This window comes from Mustelus asterias, chromosome 10, assembly GCF_964213995.1.
Source record: "Mustelus asterias chromosome 10, sMusAst1.hap1.1, whole genome shotgun sequence".
Taxonomy (NCBI): domain Eukaryota; kingdom Metazoa; phylum Chordata; class Chondrichthyes; order Carcharhiniformes; family Triakidae; genus Mustelus; species Mustelus asterias.
The window spans coordinates 119587303-119613926 of NC_135810.1; the positions used below are offsets into that span (position 1 = coordinate 119587303).

General features: G+C 48.6%; 1 protein-coding gene across 1 annotated transcript in view; it reads right to left on the reverse strand.

Moving 5' to 3' along the window:
- myo7aa (myosin VIIAa) overlaps positions 1-26624 on the reverse strand; it is a 135423-nt gene that overhangs the window by 68357 nt on the left and 40442 nt on the right. Inside the window, exons 12-17 of the mRNA XM_078222562.1 lie at positions 23257-23467; positions 18005-18140; positions 15482-15588; positions 10964-11101; positions 8880-9038; positions 3996-4088 (exon numbers count right to left, since the gene is read on the reverse strand). Of these exons, the coding sequence (XP_078078688.1) occupies positions 3996-4088; positions 8880-9038; positions 10964-11101; positions 15482-15588; positions 18005-18140; positions 23257-23467 (844 nt within the window). The remainder of the gene's footprint in view (positions 1-3995; positions 4089-8879; positions 9039-10963; positions 11102-15481; positions 15589-18004; positions 18141-23256; positions 23468-26624) is intronic.

The window sequence follows — 26624 nt, forward strand, 5'->3', positions numbered from 1 at the left end:
GGCCTATTCCTATTCCTGTCAATGATGCACCTCTTGGCTCTCTGCACTTAAATCGAGAGCTGGGGCTTGTTCCTGGCTGGATCTCTCCACACGATGGATCTCTCCACACGATGCTGTCATTTTGTCTGAATTTTGGCTGGTAGAAGAGTTTCTAATGTCTTCCCCAAGAGATGAACCCCCATAAAATTCCCCGTTTAAGCTGAAACCCAAGGCCGGAATATAGTGCAAGTTGTTTCCAAGGAAGATCTGTGTCACCCACAGCCTCCCATCCATTGACTCCGTCTACACTTCCAGCTGCCTCGGAAAAGCAGCCAGCATAATTAAGGACCCCACGCACCCTGGACATTCTCTCTTCCACCTTCTTCCTTCGGGAAAAAGATACAAAAGTCTGAGGTCACGTACCAACCGACTCAAGAACAGCTTCTTCCTGCTGCAATCAAATTTTTGAATGGACCTACCCCGTATTAAGCTGATCTTTCTCTACACCCTAGCTATGACTGTAACACTACATTCTGCACTCCCTCGTTTCCATCTCTATGAATGGTATGCTTTGTCTGTATAGCGTGCAAGAAACAATACTTTTCACTGTATGTTAATACATGTGACAATAATAAATCAAATCAAAGTGGCTAATTAAGTTGATGGGCAAAACCCTGCTTGCTCCGACAATCCTTTGCACCAGTTAAGGATTTTACACGTTGGGTGAGATTCTCCAGCCTCCCTCTCGGTGTTTGTCTCGGCGGGAGACGGTGTGCCGTTCGCTGGAGGCCGGATCCTCTAGTCCCGTCGCTGTCAATGGGAATTCCCATCGAAGCCACCCCCACACTGCCGGGAAACCCACGGCAGGGGGTGCATCACCGGCGGGACCAGAGAATCCCACCGGTGTGAACAGTCGGAGAATTCCAGTCCTTTCAATTGAAATAAAACATCTACTGATGCGGGTGCAGCTCAATAAGGATTCAAATGCAAATAAAGCCGGATGCAGTCAGAAATATTTTCAGACCATGAGTGGGTGTCCCAAAAAAATTCCAAGTGTGAATTCGCGTAAAAACTGGAGTAAACCCCGCTGGTTTTTCAAAATGAATCTCCCGCACTCTGTGCACTACAGAGTGCACTGGTGTGAATCACGTGAAAAATCAGCGGGCAGGGCCTATTTCCGTTAGAGCGGCCAGCATCGTAGCGCTGAGCGGGTCACAGCACATGCGCCGATCTGTCAGAGTCACGCACCGCTGGCCTCCCAATCGCTGGACAGCCTCGTGATCCCTCATCACCAGCCCTCCCATCCCCACCCCACCACCCCCCTCCCCCCCACCAGCTCGATCGCTGGCCAGCACAGCAACCCCGCATCGTTGTCCCAACAATTCCCCCAAACCCCCCTCCCCCAATCGCTGGGCTCCCGGGACATGTCTGGGCCAGCCTCCCAATGCACCCCCACCCCACCTCACCAATGGCCAACCCCGTTAACTGGTCCCCCTCCCTCTGTAACTGATCCCAGTGAATTGCAGCAGTGGGACCCCCCCCCCCCCCCCCCGCCCCGCCCCGCCCCACCCCACTCCCTTCCATTTCCTCCTCCCCAGATGCTTCGCCCAATTCCCCCCCCCCCTTCAATTAGGCCCTGCCTGATGCCCAATGGGCAGTGCCAAGGTGCCCGATGGGCAGTGCCAGGCTGGCAATACCCAAGGGGCACCACCCCCCTTACATCCGACCTCCTGGGGTGGCCTCCATTCACTCCAGTGGGGTTGGGATGGCAGATTGCCGTAAGTGGGGAGCTATCGTAAACCCCGCTGGAATGGGGAGAGGAGATGTCAATGGGCTCAGAGACTTCAGTCCCAGGCCCACCAATGATATTTCAATTCTCGTTTATATAATTTATTCAGCTCCATGCCGATTTCTGGCGCGGAGCTGACAACACCATAAATCCAGCAACCGGAGAAGCGCGGAGGGCGTGGCACCCAGTGAGGAGCCCGCTAAACGGCCTCCGCTCGAGATTCCCAGCATGCTGCACCGTGGGCCGGGAGAATCGGCCCCATTATTTTCCCCTTTTCGAGTCAACCTACTTTGTTTCAATCCTGTCCCATTCTCCACAGTTTCAATCCTAAAAACAAAATCCATTAAAAACAATCTCTCAGCACACACCCACGAGTTTTCCCCAAGTTGCCATGACAATGACCTTCTGCGATCATCACTGTCCCATCAGAAGATCTGGAGTTTCCTGTCAGGAAGCAGGGGTCGCCTGCTGTCCTCAGCAATAAACAACCACGAACAAAGCCGCTTCCTGACAGGGCGAAAGCTGAGAATGGCTGATAAACCCTCCCGTGGGTGGATGGGGAAAAATCAGCGCTGGTGTCCAATAGCCAGCCTCTGATCTCAGCACCATCCCGATAACAAGAACCTATTCCTTTAACATAGTAAACCCTCGTGAGGTGCTTCACAGGCACGTCACAAAATAATGCCCTGAATAAGTCACACAGACTCGGAATGTTAACCCTATTTTCTCCCTCCCACAGATGCAGCCAGACCTGCTGAGTTTTTCCAGCAGTTTGGGGATTCGATGGCCTTGTGATATTATTGCTAGACTATTAATCCAGAAACTCAGCTAATGCTCTAGTGAACAAAAGACAAAATGCTGGATAATCTCAGCAGGTCTGGCAGCATCTGCAAGGAGAGAAAAAAGAGCTGACATTTTGTGTCCAGATGACCCTTTGTCAAAGCTAGTGTTCTGGGGACCCGGGTTCGAATCCTGACATGGCAGTTGGCAGAATTTGAATTCATTAAAAATATCTGGAATTAAGAATCTACTGATGACCATGAAACCATTGTCGATTGTCAGAAAAACCCATCTGGTTCAGTAATGCCGTTTAGGGAAGGAAACCTGTTGTCCTTACCTGGTCTGGTCCACATGGGACTCCAGAACCACAGCAATGTGGTTGCCTCTCAACTGCTCTCCAAGGGTAACCAGGGATGGGCAATAAATGCTGGCCCAGCCAGCGACGCGAAAATGAATAAAAACATTTTAGAAACATCGAAAATAGGAACTGGAGTGGGCCATTCAGCCCTTCAAGCCTGCCCCATCGTTCAATCTGAGAGAGGGGAAGGGTGGTGAGGTGAGTGACGGAGGTGGGGTGGCTGGGAAGGCAGGGTCTAATTAAGGCCAGATGGAACAATGAGGTTGCGAGATGACCTAAACACAGCGGGATTGGATGAGGAACGAGTGACTGACAGGAGGCGATGGAGAAGAGTGGTGAACCCGGTGACCCCAGGTAAAAGAGAAGTCAGAAGTGACAGAAGGCAGCCAAGATGGCTTCAAGGTGCCACACTTCAGGACAGAATTCTCGCTGGTGTTATATTGATCACTTAACCAACATCACAATTTGACTAACCTAGTCATTCTCATGTCGTTGTCTTTTGGGATCCTGCTGTGCACAAATTGGCTGCTGTGCTTCCTCCCATTACAACAATGACTACACTTCAAAAAGTAGTTTATTCCCTCTTAAACACGGCGAGATCTCCAGGCGGTCATGAAAGATGCGACGCAGAAATGCAAATCCATTCTTTCTTAAGCCCTTGCCGGCCAGGTTAACTAACCAACGGAAGTGACCCATCGCAGGACATGTCATTTGGCTACAGGCAACCCTGCTACCACCGACTGGCTCCAACACAATGGCTATGCAATGTGGTTGACTCTCAACTGCCCTCTGAAATGGCCTAGCAAGCCACTCGGGTCACGGGCAATTAGGGATGGACAACAAATGCTGACCCAGCCAGCGACGTCCACATCCTATGAAAGACGTTTTTAAAAAGTCCTAGCTGGACCTGACAAGGGTAACATGAGGTATTAAGGGTTCTTATGTCCACTACAGAGAGTTTTGACCCAACAATGTGTCCATAATTAGAAGCCAGATGTTTTAACTTGGCCAACCAGCACTCGCACTTTCCTTGCCCTCCGCCCTCCTCCCTCTCTCAGCGCTCACTGACTGAAATTCTCACACACAAACCTTGAGGAAAATCTTGGTCTTTCCAATCTGCCAGTCTCCATCTTGCCCCAAAACCGCTTCTGCTATTCGCTGGCAGGTACCACGCAGATCTCCCTGGGAACAGAGAAACACATTCAGAGATAGAAACCTTACTCATTGACTTAAAAAAATACACAACTCCCAAACACACTTGGATTGGGCAGCACTGGGTTCAGTCTAATGAGCAGCAACTCACCTCCAATTGTTTGAGCTCATTCCAGAGGCACAACTGCATTGTCTAGGCCGAGGATTCAATGCGATACTAAATGAGGCATCAGACGCACCAACTTAGGAAAATGTTGATATTTTTGTTAGGCGGGGGGAATATCGAGGGATAAGGAACAAAGGAGCAAATGGGAGTTGAGATACAGACACTCATGAGGTAATTAGTTGAGATCAGAAGATCACAAGATAATAATAGGAAGAGGAGTCGGCCATTCAACTCCTCTGCCGTTTAATAAGATCATGGTTGATCTAATTGAAGCTCAACTCCACTTCCTGTCTTCCCCCAGAACGTCCAAGTCCCTTGTTGATCAAAAAATCTGAATATATTCAAGGCAGAGATAGACACTGACCCACTGCTGTCTTGGGAAGGGAATTGCAAAGATTAACAATCCTCAGGAGGAAAGAAATCTCCCCCATTCTCAGTCTTAAATAGGAGACCCCCTTGTCTTTAAACTGTGGCCCGAGTTCTAGAGTCCCCCCATGAGAGAAACCATCTTCTGCCGAGGCCCTTAGGATCTTGTACCTTTCAATAAGATTACTTCTCATTTATCTAAACTGCAAGAGGTTTAGAATTAACCTACTCAACCTTTCCTCACAAAACAAGCATCCTTTCTGGTTGTATCACAGCTTGGTATGGCTCTTGCTCTGACCAAGACCCAGAAACTACAAAGGGTCGTGAACAAAGCCCAGTCCATTACACAGCCCAAACCAGCCTCCCATCCATTGACTCTGTCTACACTTCCCACTGCCTCGGAAAAGCAGCCAACATAATCAAGGACCCCACGCACCCCGGACATTCTCTCTTCCAGCTTCTTCCATCGGGAAAAAGATACAAGAGTCTGAGGTCACGTACGAACTGACTCAAGAACAGCTCCTTCCTTGCTGCCATCAGACTTTCGAATGGACTTACCGTATATAAAGTTAATTTATGAGTCACAAGTAGGCTTACATTAACACTGCAATGAAGTTACCGTGAAATTCCCCTGGTCGCCACACTCCGGCGCCTCTTCGGGTTAAGGCACCGAATCATCACGTCTTTCAGAGTGTGGGAGGAAACCGGAGCACTCGGAGGAAACCCACGCAGACACGGGGAGAACGTGCAAACTCCGCACAGACAGTGACCCAAACTGGGAATCGAACCCGGGTCCCTGGCGCTGTGAGGCAGCAGTGCTAACCACTGCATCACCGTGCCTTAAGCTGATCTTTCTCTTCACCCTATCTATTACTGCAACACTATATTCTGCACCCTCTCCTTTCCTTCTCCCCTATGTACTGGGCAGCACATTGGCACCTGGGCAGCACAGTGGTTAGCACTGCTGCCTCACAGCGCCAGGGACCCGGGTTCGATTCCCGGCTTGGGTCACTGTCTGTGTGGGGTCTGCACGTTCTCCCAGTGTCTGCGTGGGTTTCCTCCGGGTGCTCTGGGTTTCCTCCCACAGTTCGAAAGACAGGCTGATTAGGTGCATTGGCCATGCTAAATTCTCCCTCAGTGTACCCGGACAGGCGCCGGAGTGTGGCGACTAGGGGATTCTCACAGTAACTTCATTGCAATGTTAATGTAAGCCTACTTGTGACACTATTAAATAAACTTTACACTCACTCTATGAATGGTATGCTGCGGGGCAGCACAGTGACACAGTGGTGAGCACTGCTGCCTCACAGCGCCAGGGACCTGGGTTCAATTCCCGGCTTGGGTCACTGTCTGTGTGGAGTCTGCACATTCTCCCAGTGTCTGTGTGGGTTTCCTCCGGGTGCTCCGGTTTCCTCCCACAGTCTGGTTAGGTGCATTGACCTGTACAGGTGCCGGAGAGGGCAACTAGGGGAATTTCACTGTAACTTCATTGCAGTGTTAATGTAAGCCTTACTTGTAGCCAATAAATAAACTTACACTGTCTGTTTGGCGCAAGACTTTTCACTGTATCCCAATATATATGACAATAATAAAAAACAGTTCCTCCCCAGAATCATCTTTGGTGAATCTAGCAGTGGAACAGCCGAGAGGCCGAATGGCCTACACCACTTCCTAATATTCCATTCCCAGCCATAGATTAAAGGACTCTTTACCTTTTCCCCACGGCCCAGGCAACATGCATCCCTCAACCTGCATCACTAAACAGCTCCAATGTTTTTGTTTTCAATCTTATCTGCTGTTGAAAGATCGATAAGAATTTAAATCTAGGGTTTGCCCTGTTATATCAACACATGGAGCAAACAACAAAATCTGTGCCACAATGATAATCGCAAAACAGGCTGAGTAATTCCCTCATTAAATCAACAATGAAGCAGTTAAAAGCAGCCCAGACAGAGCAATAGGCTGGTTACCGCAGAGGGGCACAAAGATCAGGTCACAGCGAAGGTATCGCTGAAAAAAATGGTCACTGCCCCTTCTCTTCCAGAGAATCTTAGAAAGAATCTTAGAAACCCTACAGCACAGAAAGAGGCCATTCGGCCCATCGAGTCTGCACCGACCACAATCCCACCCAGACCCTACCCCCATATCCCTACACATTTATCCACTAATCCCTCTAATCTATGCATCCCAGGACACTAAGGGCAATTTTAGCATGGCCAATCAACCTAACCCGCACATCTTTGGACTGTGGGAGGAAACCGGAGCACCCGGAGGAAACCCACGCAGACACGAGGAGAATGTGCAAACTCCACACAGACAATAACCCAAGCCGGGAATCGAGCCCAGGTCCCTGGAGCTGTGAAGCAGCAGTGCTAACCACTGAGCCACCGTACCGACTCACATTGAAGAGGCTCTGCTCATAGAATTTTGACAGTGCAGAAGGAAGCCATTCAGCCCATCGAGTCTGCACTGACAACAATCCCACCCAGGCCCTATCCCCGTCACCCCACATATTTTTCCCGCTAATCCCTCTAACCTACGCATCCCAGGACACGAAGGGGCAATTTAGCATGGCCAATCCACCTAACCCGCACATTTTTGGAGTGTGGGAGGAAACCGGAGCACCCGGAGGAAACCCACGCAGACACGGGGAGAATGTGCAAACTCCACACAGGCAGTGACCCAAATGGGAATCGAACCCGGGTCTCTGGAGCTGTGAGGCAGCAGTGCTAACCACTGTGCCACCGTGCCGCTAAACCTGTCAAAGGGCAGAGTAGTGTGGGAACCCGCAGAGTGTAGCAGTGAAACTTGCCAGGGTTTCAAACCAGACTGGCTGTGAATAACTAACTTACTACCTTCACCAGCTGATCTCAAACCTGCAATTTCCACCAACAGCGCACAAGGACATCATCAACTCCGAATCGCGACTTAGACACAAATCAACTGTGTCACTGTCGCTTGGTCAAAATCCTGGAACTCCCACGGGGGAACACAGTAGCACAGCTGCCTCAGCGCCAGGGACCTGGGTTCAAATATGGCCTCAGATCACTGCCTGTGTGGAGTTTGCATGTTCTCCCCGTGTCTGCGTGGGTTTCCTCCCACAGCCCAAAGATGTGCAGGTTAGGTTGATTGGCCATGCTAAATTGACCCCTAGTGTCAGGGGGACGAGTAGGGTAAATACATGAGATTATGGGGATAGGGCCTGGGTGGGATTGTGATTGGTGCAGACTCGATGGGCCGAATGGCCTCCTTCTGTAGGGATTTTATGAGCATGGTGCACATTTTCTTTCCTTGATTCCTTCATGGAATGTATGTCACTGGCAAGGCCAGCATTTGTTACCCATCCATAATTGCCCTCAACCAAATGTCTCACTTGGCCATTTCAGGGGGCAGTTAAGAATCAACCACATTGCTGTGGCTCTGGAGTCACATGTAGACCAGAACGGATAAGAATGGCAGCTTTCCTTCCCTAAAAAGGACATTAGTGACCCAGATGGGTTTTTACAACAATCAATGATAGTTTCATGGTCACCATTACTGACGCAAGCTTTTAATTCCAGATTTATTCACCCAATGTAAATTCTACCAGCTGCTATAGAAACAGAAGCAGGAGGAGGCCATTCGGCCCTTTGAGCCTCCTCCCACATTCATTTTGATCAAGGCTGATCATGAAATTCAATATCCTGATTCCCCCCTTCCCTCCATATCTCTTGGTCTCTTTAGCCCCAAGAGTTTTACCCAAGTTCTTCTTGAAATCAGCCAAATCATGACCCTGGGTCTCGGGACTACTTGTTCAGTGACATAACCCACTTTGCCACCTTTTCTCCTTGAACCTACGTGGGCTGCCAATTAAGAGGTAGCTCACTGCCACCTTCTCATGGTGAATTAGGGGTGGACAATAAACGAAATTAAGGATCTGAATGTAAAAGGGGAACCGTCAAATCTCCAGTAAAAAGTTAAGTTTTTAAAGTTGATTTATTGGCCTCACAAGTAGGCTTATATTAACACTGCAATGAAGTTACTGTGAGAATCCCCTAGTTGCCACACTCTGGCGCCTGTTCAGGTACATTGAGGGAGAATTTAGCATGGCCAATGCATTGAACCAGCACGTCTTTCGGGCTGTGGGAGGAAACCGGAGCACCCGAAGGAAACCCATGCAGACATGGGGAGAATGTGCAAACTCCACACAGCCAGTGACCCAAGCCGGGAATTGAACCCGGGTCCCTGGCGCTGTGAGGCAGCAGTGCTAACCACTGTGCCACCGTGCTGCAGCGAGGTCTGGGATTTACCTGTTTGTAAGCTGGTTTCACTCCAGGCATCAGCACCCGATATCGGTCCACAAACTCCACAAAGGTGTAGCGAATGGGATAACCGGCTCGTCTGATCCGAATGGTCTCCATCATTCCGGAGTATCTCAGCTGACGGACACACAGCTCCCGGTCAAATAACTGTGGGATGGCAAAGAGACACCACCGTCAGAAAACACGGTCCATCCTGCGCGGCTCAGTTAGTAAGTGCTTCATACAGTGTGGGGTGGAGTCGCGGGATTCAGGAAGACTCCCAGCGTAGACCCTTCTACACCTCCAGCGGATCGGCGGGGCGGGGGGGTTCCAGTATCATCCACAGCCACAGGATAGGGAATAGGAGAGAAAAACCCCACCATCCTAGAATTCACCTCTTTCATAGAATCCCCACAGCGTAGGAGGAGGCCATTCAGCCCATTGAATCTGTACCAACCACAATCCCACCCAGACCCTATTCCTGCAATCCCACATATTTACCCTGCTAATCCCCCTGACACTTGTGTCAATTTTATCTTGGTCAATCAAACTGACCCGCACATCTTTGGACTGTGGGAGGAAACCGGAGCACCCGGAGGAAACCCACGCAGACACGGAGAGAACGTGCAAACTCCACACAGACAGTGACCCGAGGCCGGAATCGGACCCGGGTCCCTGGTGGTGTGGGGCAGCAGTGCTAACCACTGCCCTCCTGAATGCTAATCTGTGACTGCTGAATGATTGGTTATATTTGTGTATTTCAGCTGAGGGGCAGGGTGGATTGCGAAGGCTTCCATGGTCAAATAACCCAGCACTTAATTGTTCGAATTGACCTGGATGGCAATATCAGTTGCCTTGGAAATATACCACGCGGATACTTCCTGTAGCCACATGCTTGCTTTTAGTGACTGGTGTACAAATGTTGTACGTGAACATTTCCCAATCTGTCATTTAAAGAATACTCTGCCATTCTGCTGGTCCTTCCGAAGTGAATAACTTCACATTTATCCACGTTACACTGCATCTGAGGTGTATTTGCCCACTAACTCACTCAAGGCCACTTAATTGCCTTGAAGTCTCAACGTCCTCCACTCATTCCCTCCAATGAGAGCGCAAACTTGGAAACATAACATTTGTTTCCCTCATCCAAATCTTGATGAATATTGTGAATAGCTGGGGCCCAAGCATTGATCTCTGTGGGACCACACGAGTCACCGCCTGCACTTGTAGTGCCTTCCCTGACCTCAGAATGCCTAACAGTGCTTTACAACCAATGAAGTTGTAGCCTCGTCATGCCAGCTGGGTCTTTTACCAGTCACCTGTGCCCCCCCCCCCCCGCCACTCCTCCTCCCCCCCTCTCCCCGGCGGAATCTCTGCTCCCGGAAACACTATCTCCTTTGCTACTCTCATCAAAACCCCCCAATCATGACACCTGAAAACATTCAGCGGTTCTGTAAGGAGAGTGGTCCAACCGATGGCGATGGATTCTTCATCTGAGTGGCAACGGTGGCACAGTGGTTAGCACTGCTGCCTCACAGCGCCGGGTTCGATTCCGGCCTCGGGTGACTTTCTGTGTGGGGTTTGCACGTTCTCCCCATGTGTGGGTTTCCTCCGGTTTCCTCCCATATCCCTTAATGTCACTGGTGCCTCGAAACCCAGCAACACCTGCTTTCCACACAAGCAAGAAAGGGCACCTGGGTTGGCTTGGACAAAATGGGCCGAAGGGCCGCCTTCTTGTGCTGTAACCTTTGTATGGTTCTATAATGTTGGTTCTTCCAGCCCAATACACCTGCAAAAACATCTTTAACAGAGGCACACACTGGGAGATTGGATTTTAGAGTAAAATGATAAACCGCGTGTTGATCTTCCAATCCGGTACACATGCAATCTCCCGGTGCTGGCTTTCCTTTTAAACACTCCCTGCTCTGAGAACCATAACAGCCTCTAACACTTCTGCCTCAAGCCTCTCATGCTGAAAACAGGAGCCCCCCTTTCCCACATAGCGAGCGACTAGTGAATTCCCCCTCACATTCTCCCACAGAATTTCACACAGATTAACCGGTCGCGGATAAGGAGGGTCGGCAGATTCCTACCATGGACTTCTTGTACTCATTGGGCTTGATGCAGCGAACAAAGAAGGGCTGGCAGACACTGAGCGTTCTCATCAGCAGCTCCAGCGAGCGCTTGAACTGGCTGCTGAGGGTCGGTGAGCGCTTCCTCGTCTCTGCTCCCTGGGAATAAGGAAGGCAATGGAAATCAAAACAACACAGGAAGCAATGAAACAGCCAGAGACACTTTCCTTTGGAACACATGCTGCAGTCACCATTTCCCATTAACTCCCGCACCACCACCACCCTGTGCCGAGAGGGGACAGAGAGAACCAATGAACTTTCCCATCACTCTCCAACCCCTTACATTAACACCGCAATGAAGTCACTGCGAAAATCCCCTAGTCGCCACACTCGGGCACCTGTTCGGGTACACTGAGGGAGAATTTAGCATGGCCAATACATCTAACCAGCACGTCTTTTGGACTGTGGGAGGAATCTGGAGCACCCGGAGGAAATCCACGCAGACACGGGGAGAACGTGTAGACTCCACACAGACAGTGACCCAAGCCAGGAATCGAACCCAGGTCCCTGGTGCTGTGAGGCAGCAGCGCTAACCACTGTGCCGCCCACAATCCCATCTTTTCCAGTCTCTCTTCCTCCTCTCTGTTGACCATCCTAGCTGATGTGAAATTAGTTTAGCCTTTGTTCCAAGTCAGGGTTTCCATTACAAAATTGGAGCCAATCTGGAGGCTTTTAGCAAGGCCACAACATTATAATGGTGGTGGGGATGGGGAGGGGGCGAATATTCTCTTTAACACTGTGGGGAAATGGGAGGTTTGGGTTAAGTTGCATTGCTTGTGCAGGCTGGGTGAAGAGGACTAGGGGATTACTAACCTGGCGTACTGAATGCTGATGTTTGGAGCTGGATTTTCTGTTTGGAGTCGAGGCCTCAAGGCTGGGATGGAATACAGGTCGCTAACCTTTGCAACGCATGGACTGGTCACTTACTGGCTCGGGCCAGAGGGTGGGCTCACTGTCCAATCCAAGCACAGTTGGTCGGGGGTTTCCAATGCTGGAGGATCAATGGGAAGCCCCCTGCAGCGGAAGAGCTGCAGTCATGGGTAAGGGAAAGAGAGGAGGCTTCAAAATGGCGGCTTCCCCTTGGCACTTTGAACATTTATCCAAGTGAAAATAGCGGCTGCTGTCAGACCACCTCAATGAAGGAGGAGCCCTCAAGCCCTCACCCCCCTCTCCCTCCCCGGCCACTGCACCCCTCTTTCTCCCCCCCCCTACAATTCATTGGCGGGGAGGTGGGGTTGCTGGTAGTGCATGTTAAAAAATGGTCTCTAACAGTTGCCCCCCCAACCTCCCCAATTCAGCGTCAGGAAGCTGCCTCCTTTCAATGGCTGCGTTTTTGGCCATTGCAAAGAGAGAGCTGCCTTGCTGACTGGAAACTGGGAGGAGGAACTGGCTCCACAGCCAGCGGGCAAGCAATCCGCCCCCCCCCCCTCACCCCAACTCTGCCACCCCCCCAACCACCGCACTCCGCCCCAAGATATCAGACATTTCATCGAATTTCATCGAGTCTGTTGCTGGAATCCAAAACTGATCCCGGTCACATTTCCTTGTAGCTGATGTGCCAGAGTTCAGTTATTTGGAGCAGGATTTGTTGATTCAGTTGTCGAGCGTGTAATCCATGTTGGTTTGTCTCAGCCTTTGTGGAGGGGGTAGGGGGGGCGGAATATGGACAGCTCCTCCCGGTGGGGATGTGGGGGGGAGATACTGTTGCCCATTTGTGCCGCCGACATAGAACTCCGTAGGTCGGGGGGGGGGGGGGGGCGGATTTTGGAAACATTGGAATGTGCATTGTCCGCAGTTTGATATTCACTGAAGGGAGCAGCTGGAAAACTGTTGGACGTGCTCCCGATATTCCGATGGTGTATTCCCCAGGGTGTTGGGAGAGATGACCTCTTTCTGGAAATATCACACGACCTGCTGCTTCCCACTGCCTCATCCTCGCTTCCACCAACATCTCCAATATTTTTATAATTAAAAGACAAAGATTAAGGGAGAAAAGGCTTTAACATTCCCCTATTGTCCGGTTACCTTCCAGTAATTCCTGGAGGTTGCAGGATTGTAATTCTGGCAGGGGGCGGGATGAGGGGGTGGGTAACAGCCCCAGGCACCAAGAGGGAAACACAGATCAGAGTCGTGTTTGGAATTGTTATTTTCCAGTTTTTACTGTTTTTTGTTCCTTCTGGAAAAAGGCACTCAGTTAAATAGATTGCAATCCATCATACCATTTGTGATGAAGCTCTACCCTCATCACCAGCACCCTTTGGGGTTGCTTTGTGTGCACCTTCCCAAGCCTCACATGACAAAATAATAAATCCCGTTCCTCAGCATGTTGAGAATTTCCTATCTTTGAACTCACTGAGCACTTTACGCCCCACCAAGCAGCCACCATTTCCAACAGCACCATGAACAGCTCCCTCTGCTGGGCAGTCTGTCTGCCTGCTAACCAGCACAGTTTTGACAGGAGAAAATCTTGCGCCAACTATCGCTTCATTGCTGCGAGTGAGAGTTTCTCCTCTTGGAGAACAGAACTAAATACTTGCTCTTACTGTATTTATGGTAATGCTGAATTGTGTGCACAAGTCTGAAATTTGATTTGATTTATTGTCACGTGTATTGGGATACAGTGAAAAGTATTGTTTCTTGTGCGCTATACAGACAAAACATACCGTTCATAGAGTATATAGGGAGAAAGAAAGGAGAGGACGCAGCATGTAGTGTTCCAGTCATAGCTAGGGTGTAGAGAAAGATCAACTTAATGCGAGGTAAGTCCATTCAAAAGTCTGAAGGCAGCAGGGAAGAAGCTGTTCTTGAGTCGGTTGGTACGTGACCTCAGACTTTTGTATCTTTTTTCCCCCCAATGAGGTTTCAGACTTTTGTATATTGTCACATTTGACTGGGAGGGAAAGGAGTGAGAGTTTGGCTGAACCAGTCAAACTCTCCTATGGTGTATGGTGGAGATTCTATTGGACATCTTTTAGTCATCAACTCAACGAGTCTTTTTACTTTCCTCGCTCTGACATCTGTCTTTGGCCTGTTGCACTGATTCCCTGGAGCTGCAGGAAGCTTAAGGAACAGCACCTCATTTTTCCATTAAGTGCTTTACATCCTTCTGGACTCTGTTGAGTTCAACAATTTCCCATTGTAATTTGCTTGCCATTTTAATACACGATCCTGCTCCCATGTCTGTCCTTGGCCTGCTGCAATGTTCCAGTGAAGCTCAACGTGAACTGGAGAACAGCACCTCATCTTCCAGCTCGGCACTTTACAGCCTTCCGGTCTCAACAACTTCTGATGATTTGCTCGACCCCACCTCGACCCCTTTGTTTTCATTCTATTTAATTTTTATCTGTTCTCTACCTTTTTTTTTTATTGTCTCCCTTTATTTTTCTTTCTCCCCCACTCTTTCCCCCTATTTCATACCTTTTCTCCCACATTGCTTCCCCTTTCTTCTCAATTTTCCCTCCCATCTTCCTCTATCAGTTTACCCTCTGATTTCAGCTTCTCTGCCGTTTGACCATTCCACACCCTTTATTCTCTCTATGGGCTGCCGTCAGCAGCCTTTCCCCTGGTTTCTGTGGCTACGACTAATCTTTCATTCCCTCCCCCTGCACTATAAATATCTCCCACTTTCTGTGCCTTTTAGCTTTGACAAAGGGTCGTCTGGACTCGAAACGTCAGCTCTTTTCTCTCCTTACAGATGCTGCCGGACCTGCTGACATTTTCCAGCATTTTCTCTTTTGGTAATTTCTGCCCCATTTTGTTTCCTTTCCTTTCTGTGACTCTGGTGTTTTTTTCCTGCCCCATCACCATTCCCCTTGGTCCTGGAGGACTAACCCTTTGGTGATTAAATCTCTCCTGCCTTTGGCCCTCCCTTTAGTCCTTGTCCCACTCACCCCCTTGCCCAAAGTCTATTCCATCTTTAACTTTTCCCAGTTCTAATGAAAGGGCAGAGACCCGAAACGTTAACTCCGTGGCTGCCATTTAGAGATTGCACTTGGCATGGGCACAAATCCCATAAAGGCCGCTAAATAAGGTCAGGTGAGTCAAACACTCACCCAACGAAGGGGGGCAGCACTCCGAAGGCTCGTGATTCCAAATAAACCTGTTGGACTTTAACCTGGTGTTGTGAGACTTCTTACTGCTCTCTGAAATGGCGGAGGGATCATTCAGTCCTACCAAACCACTACAACACAGTATAATACACAGAAAAGAAAGACAGGGCACCACCACCTTCTCAAGGGAATTTAGAAATGGGCAACAAATGGGCAACAAATGCTGGCAATGTCAACAATGCCCACATCCCATGAATAATTAAAAGCAAAAACAAAAATCACTGAACTAACCAAGTACGTGCATCTCTTCCCTTATCAAGATCATTTCAGGTTGAATGGATGGAAGCGGGTTGCAGTGGGGCGCTAAATATCACAGATAAACACACACCAAAAGAAAATCGGATTCCTTAATTAAAATTGTGCTAGTTACCATGGCTACGTCAGCCTGGAAGATCTGTTTGATGAATTTGTTCTTGGAGGAGTGGACCAATTGAATGATGTCCCCGTGAAGTGTGTCTCGATTCTTCTCCAAAAAACCTAAAAGGACAAAACGAGCAAACGCTGAGCTGAGGAGGATTTTGGGGTGATGGCAAGTGACAGAACCTGTCTGACCAACGTAGCAAATGGAGTTCAATGCAGCTGGTTCTAAAGCAGCCTCTCCTCTGAACATTTGTCGGTTATTTATGTCGGAGTCGATCTTAAATTAGTTTTTAGATGTTAGATTTGGAGAAGATTCTTAGAGATAGGATCTGTACACATTTAGAACTGAATAGTCTCATTAGTGATAGACAACATGGTTTTGTACGAGGGAGGTCATGCCTCACAAATTTGGTTGAGTTTTTTGGGGTGGTGACAAAAATGATTGACGAGGGAAGGGCCGTGGATGTCGTCTACATGGATTTTAGTAAAGCGTTTGACAAGGTCCCTCATGGCAGGCTGGTGAAAAAGGTTAAATCTCACAGGATCAAAGGTGAACTAGCTAGATGGGTACAGAACTGGCTTGGCCATAGAAGACAGAGGGTAGCAGCGGAGGGGTCTTTTTCTGATTGGAGGTCTATGACTAGTGGTGTTCCGCAGGGCTCTGTACCGGGACCTCTGCTGTTTGTGATATAATATATATATATTTGGAAGATGATGTAGCTGGTCTGATTAGTAAGTTTGCGGACAAAGATTGCAGGTGTTGCGGATAGTGATGAACATTGCCAGAGAATACAGCAGGATATAGATAGGCTGGAACATTGGGCAGAGAAATGGCAGATGGAATTTAATCCAGATAAATGCGAAGTGATGCATTTTGGTAGATCTAATGCAGGGGGGAGCTATACAATAAATGGCAGAACCATCAGGAGTATAGACACACAGAGGGATCTGGGTGTGCAAGTCCACAGATCCTTAAAGGTGGCAGCACAGGTGGAAAAGGTGGTGAAAAAGGCATATGGCATGCTTGCCTTTATTGGACGGGGCAGAAAGTATAAAAGTTGGCATATGATGTTGCAGTTATATAGAATGTTGGTTAGGCCACATTTGGAATGCTGCGTCCAGTTCTGGTCACCACACTACCAGAAGGACGTGGAGGCTTTGGAGAGAGTGCAGAAAAGGTTTACCAGGATGTTGCCTGGTATGGAGGGTATTAGCTACGAGGTGAGATGGATTAAACTAGGGTTGTTCTCCCTGGAAAGAAGGAGGTTGAGGGGCGACCTAATAGAAGTTTATAAAATTATGAAGGGCATAGATAGGGTGAACAGTTGGAAGCTTTTTCCCAGGTCAGAAATGACAAACACAAGGGATCACAAGTTCAATACAGGTATGCGGGGGACGTATTTTACACAGGGGGTGGTGGGGGCCTGGAATGCACTACCAAGCAGGGTGGTTGAGGGAGACACGCTGGGTTCATTTAGGACTTATCTAGATAGCCACATGAACAGACTGGGAATAGAGGGATACAAACGAATGGTCTAGTTGGGCACATGAGCGGCACAGGCTTGGAGGGCTGAAGGGCCTGTTCCTGTGCTGTTTTGTTCTTTGTTTCTTTGTTTGTTAGTGAGCTTGCTCTGGTACATCAGCACTACTTCCTTCAGAAGCCCTTTGGTTAGGGGGATGGCGGTATCAGTAATGCCATTAGCCCAGGTTAAAGCTGTCTGGGTACGAGTTCAAACCCCACGGCAGCTGGTGGAATTTAAATTCATTTAATACGTCTAGAATATAAAGCTAGTTATGATGACCCTCGATTTTTGTAAAAACCCATCTGGTTCACTAATGTCCCTTAGGGAAGGAAATCTGCCGCACTTACCCAGTCTGACCGACATGTGATTCCAGAGTCACAGCAATGTAAAGCATAAAGTTACCATGGTCCCAGATGACCAGAGGCTGCTTTCCCCTTTGAGGGGGAAGAGCTGACTGGTGGAGATTTAACCCGAGGATCACCATACCTCCAGCAAGAGGAAAGTAAAGTATATTTATGAGTCACAAGGCTTACACTAGCACTGCAACAAAGTTACTGTGAAATTCCCCTAGTCGCCACACTCCGGCGCCTGTTCGGGACAATGCACCTAACCAGCACATCTTCTGGACTGTGGGAGGAAACCGGAGCATCCAGAGGAAACCGCACAGGCAGTGTCCCAAGTGGGAATCGAACCCAGGTGCCAGGCACTGTGAGGCAGCAGTGCTAACCACTCCGAGCCGCCCTGTGGAAAGGATGAGAAGGCAGGGCCTTCATGAATAACCTCAGCTGGTATGGGAATTGAACCTGCGCTGTTGGCATCGCTCTGCATCACCAACCAGCCACCCAGCTAACTGAGCTAAACCGACACAGCAATGTGGTTGATTCTTAACCGCCCTGTGAAATGACCAAGCAAGCTGCTCAGTTCAAGGGAAATTAGGGATTGGATAACAAATGCTGGCCCAGCCAGTGACACCCAATGCGTAGTCCATTATGATTCACTCACCAACCTACCTTTAGTTTCATAGTAGACTATTCCAGCAAAATGACTGATTCCAAACTGGGTTTCATAGTTGTTCTTCGGAGGGATATAGTAGGTGTTTAGCTTGTGCTGAGAATTCAGTTTATTCAGCATCGTTGTGTCTGTGCCCTGTTGGGATATATTTTAGTAAAGGATTTGTTTCAAGAGGAACATAATGGCCTTTAGAATGCTGTATTACACAAACTCTATAAACACAGATGGGATTAGGGAATCCTCGATGTTAAATGGCTGATACATCTTTGTCCTAATCTCAGTTTCATAGAACATAGAACAGTACAGCACAGAACAGGCCCTTCGGCCCACGATGTTGTGCCGACCTTCATCTGAAACCAAGATCAAGCTATCCCACTCCCTACCATCCTGGTGTGCTCCATGTGCCTATCCAATAACCGCTTAAATGTTCCTAAAGTGTCTGACTCCACTATCACTGCAGGCAGTCCATTCCACACCCCAACCACTCTCTGCGTGAAGAACCTACCTCTGATATCCTTCCTATATCTCCCACCATGAACCCTATAGTTATGCCCCCTCGTAATAGCTCCATCCACCCGAGGAAATAGTCTTTGAACGTTCACTCGATCTATCCCCTTCATCATTTTATAAACCTCTATTAAGTCTCCCCTCAATCTCCTCCGCTCCAGAGAGAACAGCCCCAGCTCCCTCAACCTTTCCTCATAAGACCGACACTCCAAACCAGGCAGCATCCTGGTAAATCTCCTCTGCACTCTTTCCAGCGCTTCCACATCCTTCTTATAGTGAGGTGACCAGAACTGCTCGCAATATTCCAAATGCGGTCTCACCAAGGTCCTGTACAGTTGCAGCATAACCCCACGGCTCTTAAACTCCAACCCCCTGTTAATAAAAGCTAACACACTATATGCCTTCTTCACAGCTCTATCCACTTGAGTGGCAACCTTTAGAGATCTGTGGATATGGACCCCAAGATCTCTCTGTTCCTCCACAGTCTTCAGAACCCTACCTTTGACCCTGTAATCCACATTTAAATTAGTCCTACCAAAATGAATCACCTCACATTTATCAGGGTTAAACTCCATTTGCCATTTTTCAGCCCAGCTTTGCATCCTATCTATGTCTCTTTGCAGCCTACAACAGCCCTCCACCTCATCCACTACTCCGCCAATCTTGGTGTCATCAGCAAATTTACTGATCCACCCTTCAGCCCCCTCCTCTAAGTCATTAATAAAAATCACAAAGAGCAGAGGACCAAGCACCGATCCCTGCGGCACTCCGCTAGCAACCTGCCTCCAGTCCGAAAATTTTCCATCCACCACCACCCTCTGTCTTCGATCAGATAGCCAGTTACCTATCCAATCGGCCAACTTTCCCTCTATCCCACACCTCCTTACTTTCATCATAAGCCGACCATGGGGGACCTTATCAAACGCCTTACTAAAATCCATGTATATGACATCAACCGCCCTACCGTCATCAACACACCTAGTTACCTCCTCAAAAAATTCTACCAAATTTGTGAGGCACGATTTGCCCTTCACAAATCCGTGCTGACTATCCCGGATTAATCCGCATCTTTCTAAATGGTCGTAAATCCCATCCCTAAGGACCTTTTCCATCAATTTACCAACCACCGAAGTCAGACTAACCGGTCTATAATTACCAGGGTCATTTCTATTCCCTTTCTTAAACAGAGGAACAACATTTGCCACTCTCCAGTCCTCTGGCACCATCCCCGTGGACAGCGAGGACCCAAAGATCAAAGCCAAAGGCTTTGCAATCTCATCCCTCGCCTCCCAAAGAATCCTAGGATACATTTCATCAGGCCCAGGGGACTTATCGACCTTCAGTTTATTCAAAACTGCCAATACATCCTCCCTCCGAACATCTATTTCCTCCAGCCTATTAGCCTGTAACACCTTCTCTTCCTGAAAAACATGGCCCCTCTCCTTGGTGAACACTGAAGAAAAGTATTCATTCATCACCTCGCCTATCTCTACTGATTCCATACACAAGTTCCCACCACTGTCCTTGACCGGCCCTAACCTCACCCTGGTCATTCTTTTATTCCTCACATAAGAGTAAAAAGCCTTGGGGTTTTCCTTGATCCGACCCGCCAAGGACTTCTCATGTCCCCTCCTAGCTCTCCTCAGCCCCTTTTTCAGCTCATTCCTTGCTAACTTGTAACCCTCAATCGAGCCATCTGAACCTGGTTTCCTCATCCCTACATAAGCTTCCCTCTTCCTTTTCACAAGACATTCCACCTCTTTTGTGAACCACGGTTCCCTCACTCGGCCATTTCCTCCCTGCCTGACAGGGACATACCTATCAAGGACACCCAGTATTTGTTCCTTGAAAAAGTTCCACTTTTCATCAGTGCCTTTCCCTGACAGTTTCTGTTCCCATCTTATGCCCCCTAATTCTTGCCTAATCGCATCATAATTATCTCTCCCCCAATTGTAAGCCTTGCCCTGCCGTCCGGCCCTATCCCTCTCCATTGCAATAACAAAAGACACCGAATTGTGGTCACTATCTCCAAAGTTCTCTCCCACAACCAAATCTAACACTTGGCCTGGTTCATTTCCCAGTACCAAGTCCAATGTGGCCTCACCCCTTGTCGGCCTATCCACATATTGTGTCAGGAAACCCTCCTGCACACACTGCACAAAAAGTGCCCCATCCAAACTATTTGACCTACAAAGGTTCCAATCAATATTTGGAAAGTTAAAGTCCCCCATGACAACTACCCTGTGACCCCCACACGTATCCATAATCTGCTTAGCAATTTCTTCCTCCACATCTCTATTACTATTTGGGGGCCTATAGTAAACTCCTAACAACGTGACCGCTCCTTTCCTGTTTCTAACTGCAGCCCATATTACCTCAGTGTGCATATCCCCCTCAAAGTGCTTTTCCGCAGCCGTTAAACTATCCTTGATTAACAATGCTACTCCTCCACCTCTTACCAGCTTCCCTACACTTACTGAAACATCTATACCCCGGAACGTCCAACAACCATTCCTGTCCTTGTTCTACCCACGTCTCCGTAATGGCCACAACATCGTAGTCCCAAGTAGCAATCCACACCCCAAGTTCATCCACCTTGTTCCGGATGCTCCTTGCATTGAAGTAGACACACTTCAACCCACCTTCCTGTCTACCGGTACCCACCCTTGACCTTGATACCTTCCCCAATACCTCACCACCCTCAACACTGACTTCCGGACTACAACTCCTTTTCCCACTCCCCTGACAAATTAGTTTAAATCCCCCTGAAGAGCCGTAGCAAATTTCCCTCCCAGGATATTGGTGCCCCTCTGGTTCAGGTGCACCCCGTCCTGTTTGTAGAGGTCCCACCTTCCCCAGAACGTGTTCCAATTATCCACGTATCTGAAACCCTCCCTCCTGCACCATCCCTGCAACCACATGTTTAAGTGCACTCTCTCCCTGTTCCTCAACTCGCTATCACGTGGCACCGGTAGCGTACCAGAGATGACCACATGTTTTGTCTTTGCTCTCAGCTTCCAGCCCAGCTCCCGAAATTCCTGTTTTAAATCCCCGTCCCTTCTCCTACCTATGTCGTTGGTACCAATGTGTACCACGACTTGTGACTGTTTCCCCTCCCCCTTAAGAATCTGGAAAACACGGTCCGAGACGTCACGGACCCTGGCATCCGGTAGGCAACAAACCATCCTCGAGTCTCTTTTGCTGCCACAGAACCTCCTATCTATCCCTCTAACTAACGAGTCCCCAATAACTATTGCCCTCCCGCTCTCCTCCTTACCCTCCTGAGCCACAGGGACGGACTCAGTGCCGGAGATCCTCTCACTGCGGCTCACCACTGGTATGTCGTCCCCCTCAACCGTATCCAAAGCGGAATACTTATTGCTAAGGGGAACGACCACAGGGGATCCCTGCACCGACTGCTTCTTCCCAGCCCCTCTCACCGTCACCCATCTATTTTCATTCCGCGGAGTAACTGTATCCCTGAAGCTTCTGTCTATGGCCATCTCTGCATCCCTAATGATCCTAAGTTCCTCCAACTCCAGCTCCAGTTCCCTTACACGGTTTTGGAGGAGCTGCAGATGGATGCGCTTCTCACAGGTATAATCAGCAGGGACACTGACGTCGTCCCTCACCTCGAACATAGTGCAAGAGGAACAAGGCACTGCCTTCACACCCATCCTCTCTAGATACCTTGCCAGTACCAGGTAGAAACAGCAAAAAATGAATTAACTCACCCCTGCTCGCCCTTTCTGCCTAAGCCCTGTGAGCCAAAGCCCTACAGCTTTCACTCTGCCTCTGTTTCTGTTTGCTTAACCACGCAGCACCACAGTTATTGCTACTTTGAGTAAAGCAGATATCCAATTCGACTCAACTCTATTTATAGAATCATAGAATCCTACAGTGTAGAAGGAGGCCATTTGGCCCATCGAGTCTGCATCAACCACAATCCCACCCAGGCCCTATCCCCATAACCCCACATGTTTATCCCACTAATCCCTCTAACCTACACATCCCAGGACACTAAGGAGCAATTTAGCATGGCCAATCCAGCTAACCCGCACATCTTTGCACTGTGGGAGGAAACCGGAGCACCCGGAGGAAACCCACGGAGGGTGAACATGCAACTCCACACAGACAGTGACCCAAGGTCAGGAATGGAACCCAGGTCCCTGGCGCTGTGAGGCAGCAGTGCTAACCACTGTGCCACCATGCCGCCCCTTCTATGCCTGCTTTGGGGTAAAAGTGTTAACCAACTGAACTAAATCAGATAAACTGAGGGGGAAAATTAAAGAGTTGACCCTTAAAAGGATATTGTCTTTAAAAAAAAAAAAATGTAACTTCAAGTATCAAATCAAAACACAGCAAGATGCCTCACAACACCAGGTTAAAGTCCAACAGATTTATTTGGAATCATGAACTTTTGGAGCGCTGCTCTTTCATCCGGTTGAGTGGAGGCGCTCTGAAAGCTCGTGATACAAATAAACCTGTTGGACTTTAACCTGGTGTTGTGAGACTTCTTACTGTGTTTACCCCAGTCCCACGCCGGCAACTCCACATCAAAACAAGACATGATTCAGAAGGTCGATATCCCATTCCTTCCCCCCACTCCCACTCCACCCCCGGTGCCCAGTGAGCACGGAAGGTGTCAACAGTGTGGGTAGACACTGCATGCTCCCCCTCTCGGGATATCTGGTTGTGAATGTGGCCACCCCCAGCCCAGCCCCCGCCCCCCACCCCCTCGTACCTTAGGGAATTTGCTCTCCTCATCGATGAGGGAGATGATGTTCATGGGTTTGAGTGCGATCATGTCGAGCGCATCCTGGTTGTCGGTGAACTCAATGTGCTGCCAGTTGATGTTCTCCAGGTTGTACTCCTCTTGCTCCAGCTTGAAGACATGACGCACGAAAAACTGCTGCAGGTTCTCGTTGGCAAAGTTTATACAGAGCTGCTCAAAGCTGCAGCGAAGCAAGGGGAGGAGGAGAGGTTAATCCAGCTCGCAAATGAATCCAATGTGGCTCTAATCCCCACAAAGCAGTGTTGGTATTTAGCTGCCCAGTGAATCATTCGCTGGATCACTTCAGAGGATGGCAGTGATTTTACAGAGTCCCTACAGTGCAGAAGGAGGCCATTTGGCCCATCAAGCCTGCGCCAACCAACAACCCCACCCAGACCCTATCTCTGTAACCCCACATATTTACCCTAGCTAATCCCCCTGACACTAAGCGGCAATTTAGCATGGCCAATCCACCTAACTCGCACATCTCAAGAATAGCTTCTTCCCTGCTGCCATCAGACTTTGAATGGACCTACCTTACATTAAGTTGATCTTTCTCTACACCCTAGCTATGACTGTAACACTACATTCTGCACCCTCTCTTTTCCTTCTCCCCTATGTACTCTATGAACAGGATGCTTTGACTGTATAGAGCACAGGAAACAATACTTTTCATTGTATCCCAATACACGTGACAATAATAAATTATATCTTTGGACTGTGGGAGGAAACTGGAGCACCCAGAGGAAACCCACACAGGGGGGAGAAATATCAACAGAAAACTCATGGGTCAAAGGCTTGTTTCTGTGCTGTAACATTCTTCAGCAAGTTCCCCAAGATACGGGAATAGCTGCAGGTGTAGACTTGATGGGCCAAATGGCCCCTTCTGTGCCGTAACCATTCTGAGTGTTGTAAAAAATTCTGTATGGTACTTTCAGTGTATATTAATGTACCTGGGATCCAGATAATGAGTGTTTAAATTCCACCATAGTATTTTAGGATAAAATCCATTCGGAGTCTGGGGACACGGGGAGAATGTGCAGACTCCACACAGACAGTGACCCAAGGCCAGGAATTGACCCCGGGTTGCTGGCGCTGTGAGGCAGCAGTGCTAACCACTGTGCCACCTTTAATCACACTGCTGTGGGACTGGAGTCACATAAAAGCAAGTTATTTCCTAAGAGACATTGATGAAGACAATGGGTATTCAAGTTTGCTGATGACACGAAGGTGAGTGGGAAAGCGAATTGCGTGGAGGACGCGGGAAGTCTGCAGAGAGATTTGGATAGGCTGAGCGAGTGGGCGAGGATCTGGCAGATGGAATATAACGTTAGCAAATGTGAGGTTATCCACTTTGGAAGAAATAATAGTAAATTGGAATATTATTTACATGGAGAAAAATTACATCGTGCGACTGTGCAGAGGGACCTGGGGGTCCTTGTGCACGAATCGCAAAAACTCAATGGAATGTTGGCCTTTATCGCGAGGGGGATAGAATATAAAAGCAGGGAGGTCTTGCTGCAACTGTACAAGGCACTGGTGAGGCCGCAACTGGAGTACTGTGTGCAGTTTTGGTCCCCTTATTTGCGAAAGGATATATTGGCCTTGGAGGGAGTGCAGAGAAGGTTCACCAGGTTGATACCAGAGATGAGGGGTGTAGCTTATGAGGAGAGATTAAACAGATTGGGTCTGTACTCGTTGGAGTTTAGAAGGATGAGGGGTGATCTTATAGAGACATATAGGATAATGAAGGGGCTGGATAGGGTAGAGGTGGAGAGATTCTTTCCACTTAGAAGAGAAACCAGAACTAGAGGGCACAGCCTCAAAATAAGGGGGGGCCGGTTCAGAACAGAGTTGAGGAGGAACTTCTTCTCTCAGAGGGTAGTGAATCTCTGGAATTCTCTGCCCATTGAAGTGGTGGAGGCTTCCTTGTTGAATATGTTTAAATCACGGGTAGATAGTTTTCTGATCGATAAGGGAATTAGGGGATATGGGGAGCAGGCGGGTAAGTGGAACTGATTCGCTTCAGATCAGCCATGATCTTATTGAATGGCGGGGCAGGCTCGAAGGGCCAGATGGCCTACTCCTGCTCCTATTTCTTATGTTCTTATGTTCTTATGAAGACAATCCAACTGCTCGCGAGAGTTTTCAAATAGAATTCAAATTCTCAGCTTGCTATCGATGTGTGAAGTGAAGGTTGCTTACCAGAGTTCATAGTGTTAAAAGCCAAATACTGCAGATGCTGGAATCTGAAACAGAAACAGAAAATGCTGGAAAATCTCAGCGGGTCTGACAGCCTCTGCGGAGAGAGAATAGAGTCAACGTTTCAAGTCTGGATGACCCTTCGTCAGAGCAGGCTCTTCATCAGCTCCGACGAGGGGGTCATCCAGATTCGAAACATTGGCTCTATTCTCTCTCCACAGAGCCAATGTTTCGAATCTGGATGACCCCGTCGTCAGAGCTGATGAAGAGCCTGCTCTGACGAAGGGTCATCCAGACTTGAAACATTGGTTCTATTCTCGCTCTGTAGAGGCTGTCAGACCCGCTGAGATTTTCCAGCATTTTCTGTTTTGGTTCAGTGTTTAAGTTGTTTTTCTCTCTGGTCATGTTGAGAGTGTTTGTGGGACAAATGTGACCACACAAAAGGGAAAACATCCTGATAAGCTGCTGTATAAATAGCCCTGCTGTAACTGGAAGTTTTAGAACACTTCTATTCATTGAAGGTTCCCCCATGTATGCCTTTAATAAAGACTTGGTTACTTCAGCTAACTACAGACTCTGAATGGGTTTATCCCACAACACGAAGGTGAAATTTGAACTCTCATATCTGGATCCCAGGTCCATTAACATACATTTAAAAGTACCATACAGAATTGTTACAACTCATAGAATGGTTACAGTGCAGAAGGTGGCCATTTGACCCATCGTGTCTACACCTGTAGCTATTCCCGTACCTTAAGCAGCTTGCTGAAGAATGTTACAGCATAGAAACAAGCCTTTGACCCGTGAATTTTTTGTTGATATTTCTCCCCCTTGTGACATCTAATGTCAGCCTGGACAAAGTGGTAGCATCTTAAACATTCACTTCCCCCCCCTACAAGGACACAGGGTGGAATTTTCCCATCCCACCCATCATGGGAATCGTAGCGGGCGGGACATGGACCATGCAAAGGTCCGTTGACCTCAGGTGGGATTTTCCAACCTTGAGGCGAACGCAGCCTGAGAATCCCGCCCACAGTGTGTACCATTTATAAGATGCACTGCAGCAACTCATCAAGCCTTTTTAAACAGCACCTTCCAATCCACAACCTCTACCACCTAGAAGGGCAAGAGCAGCA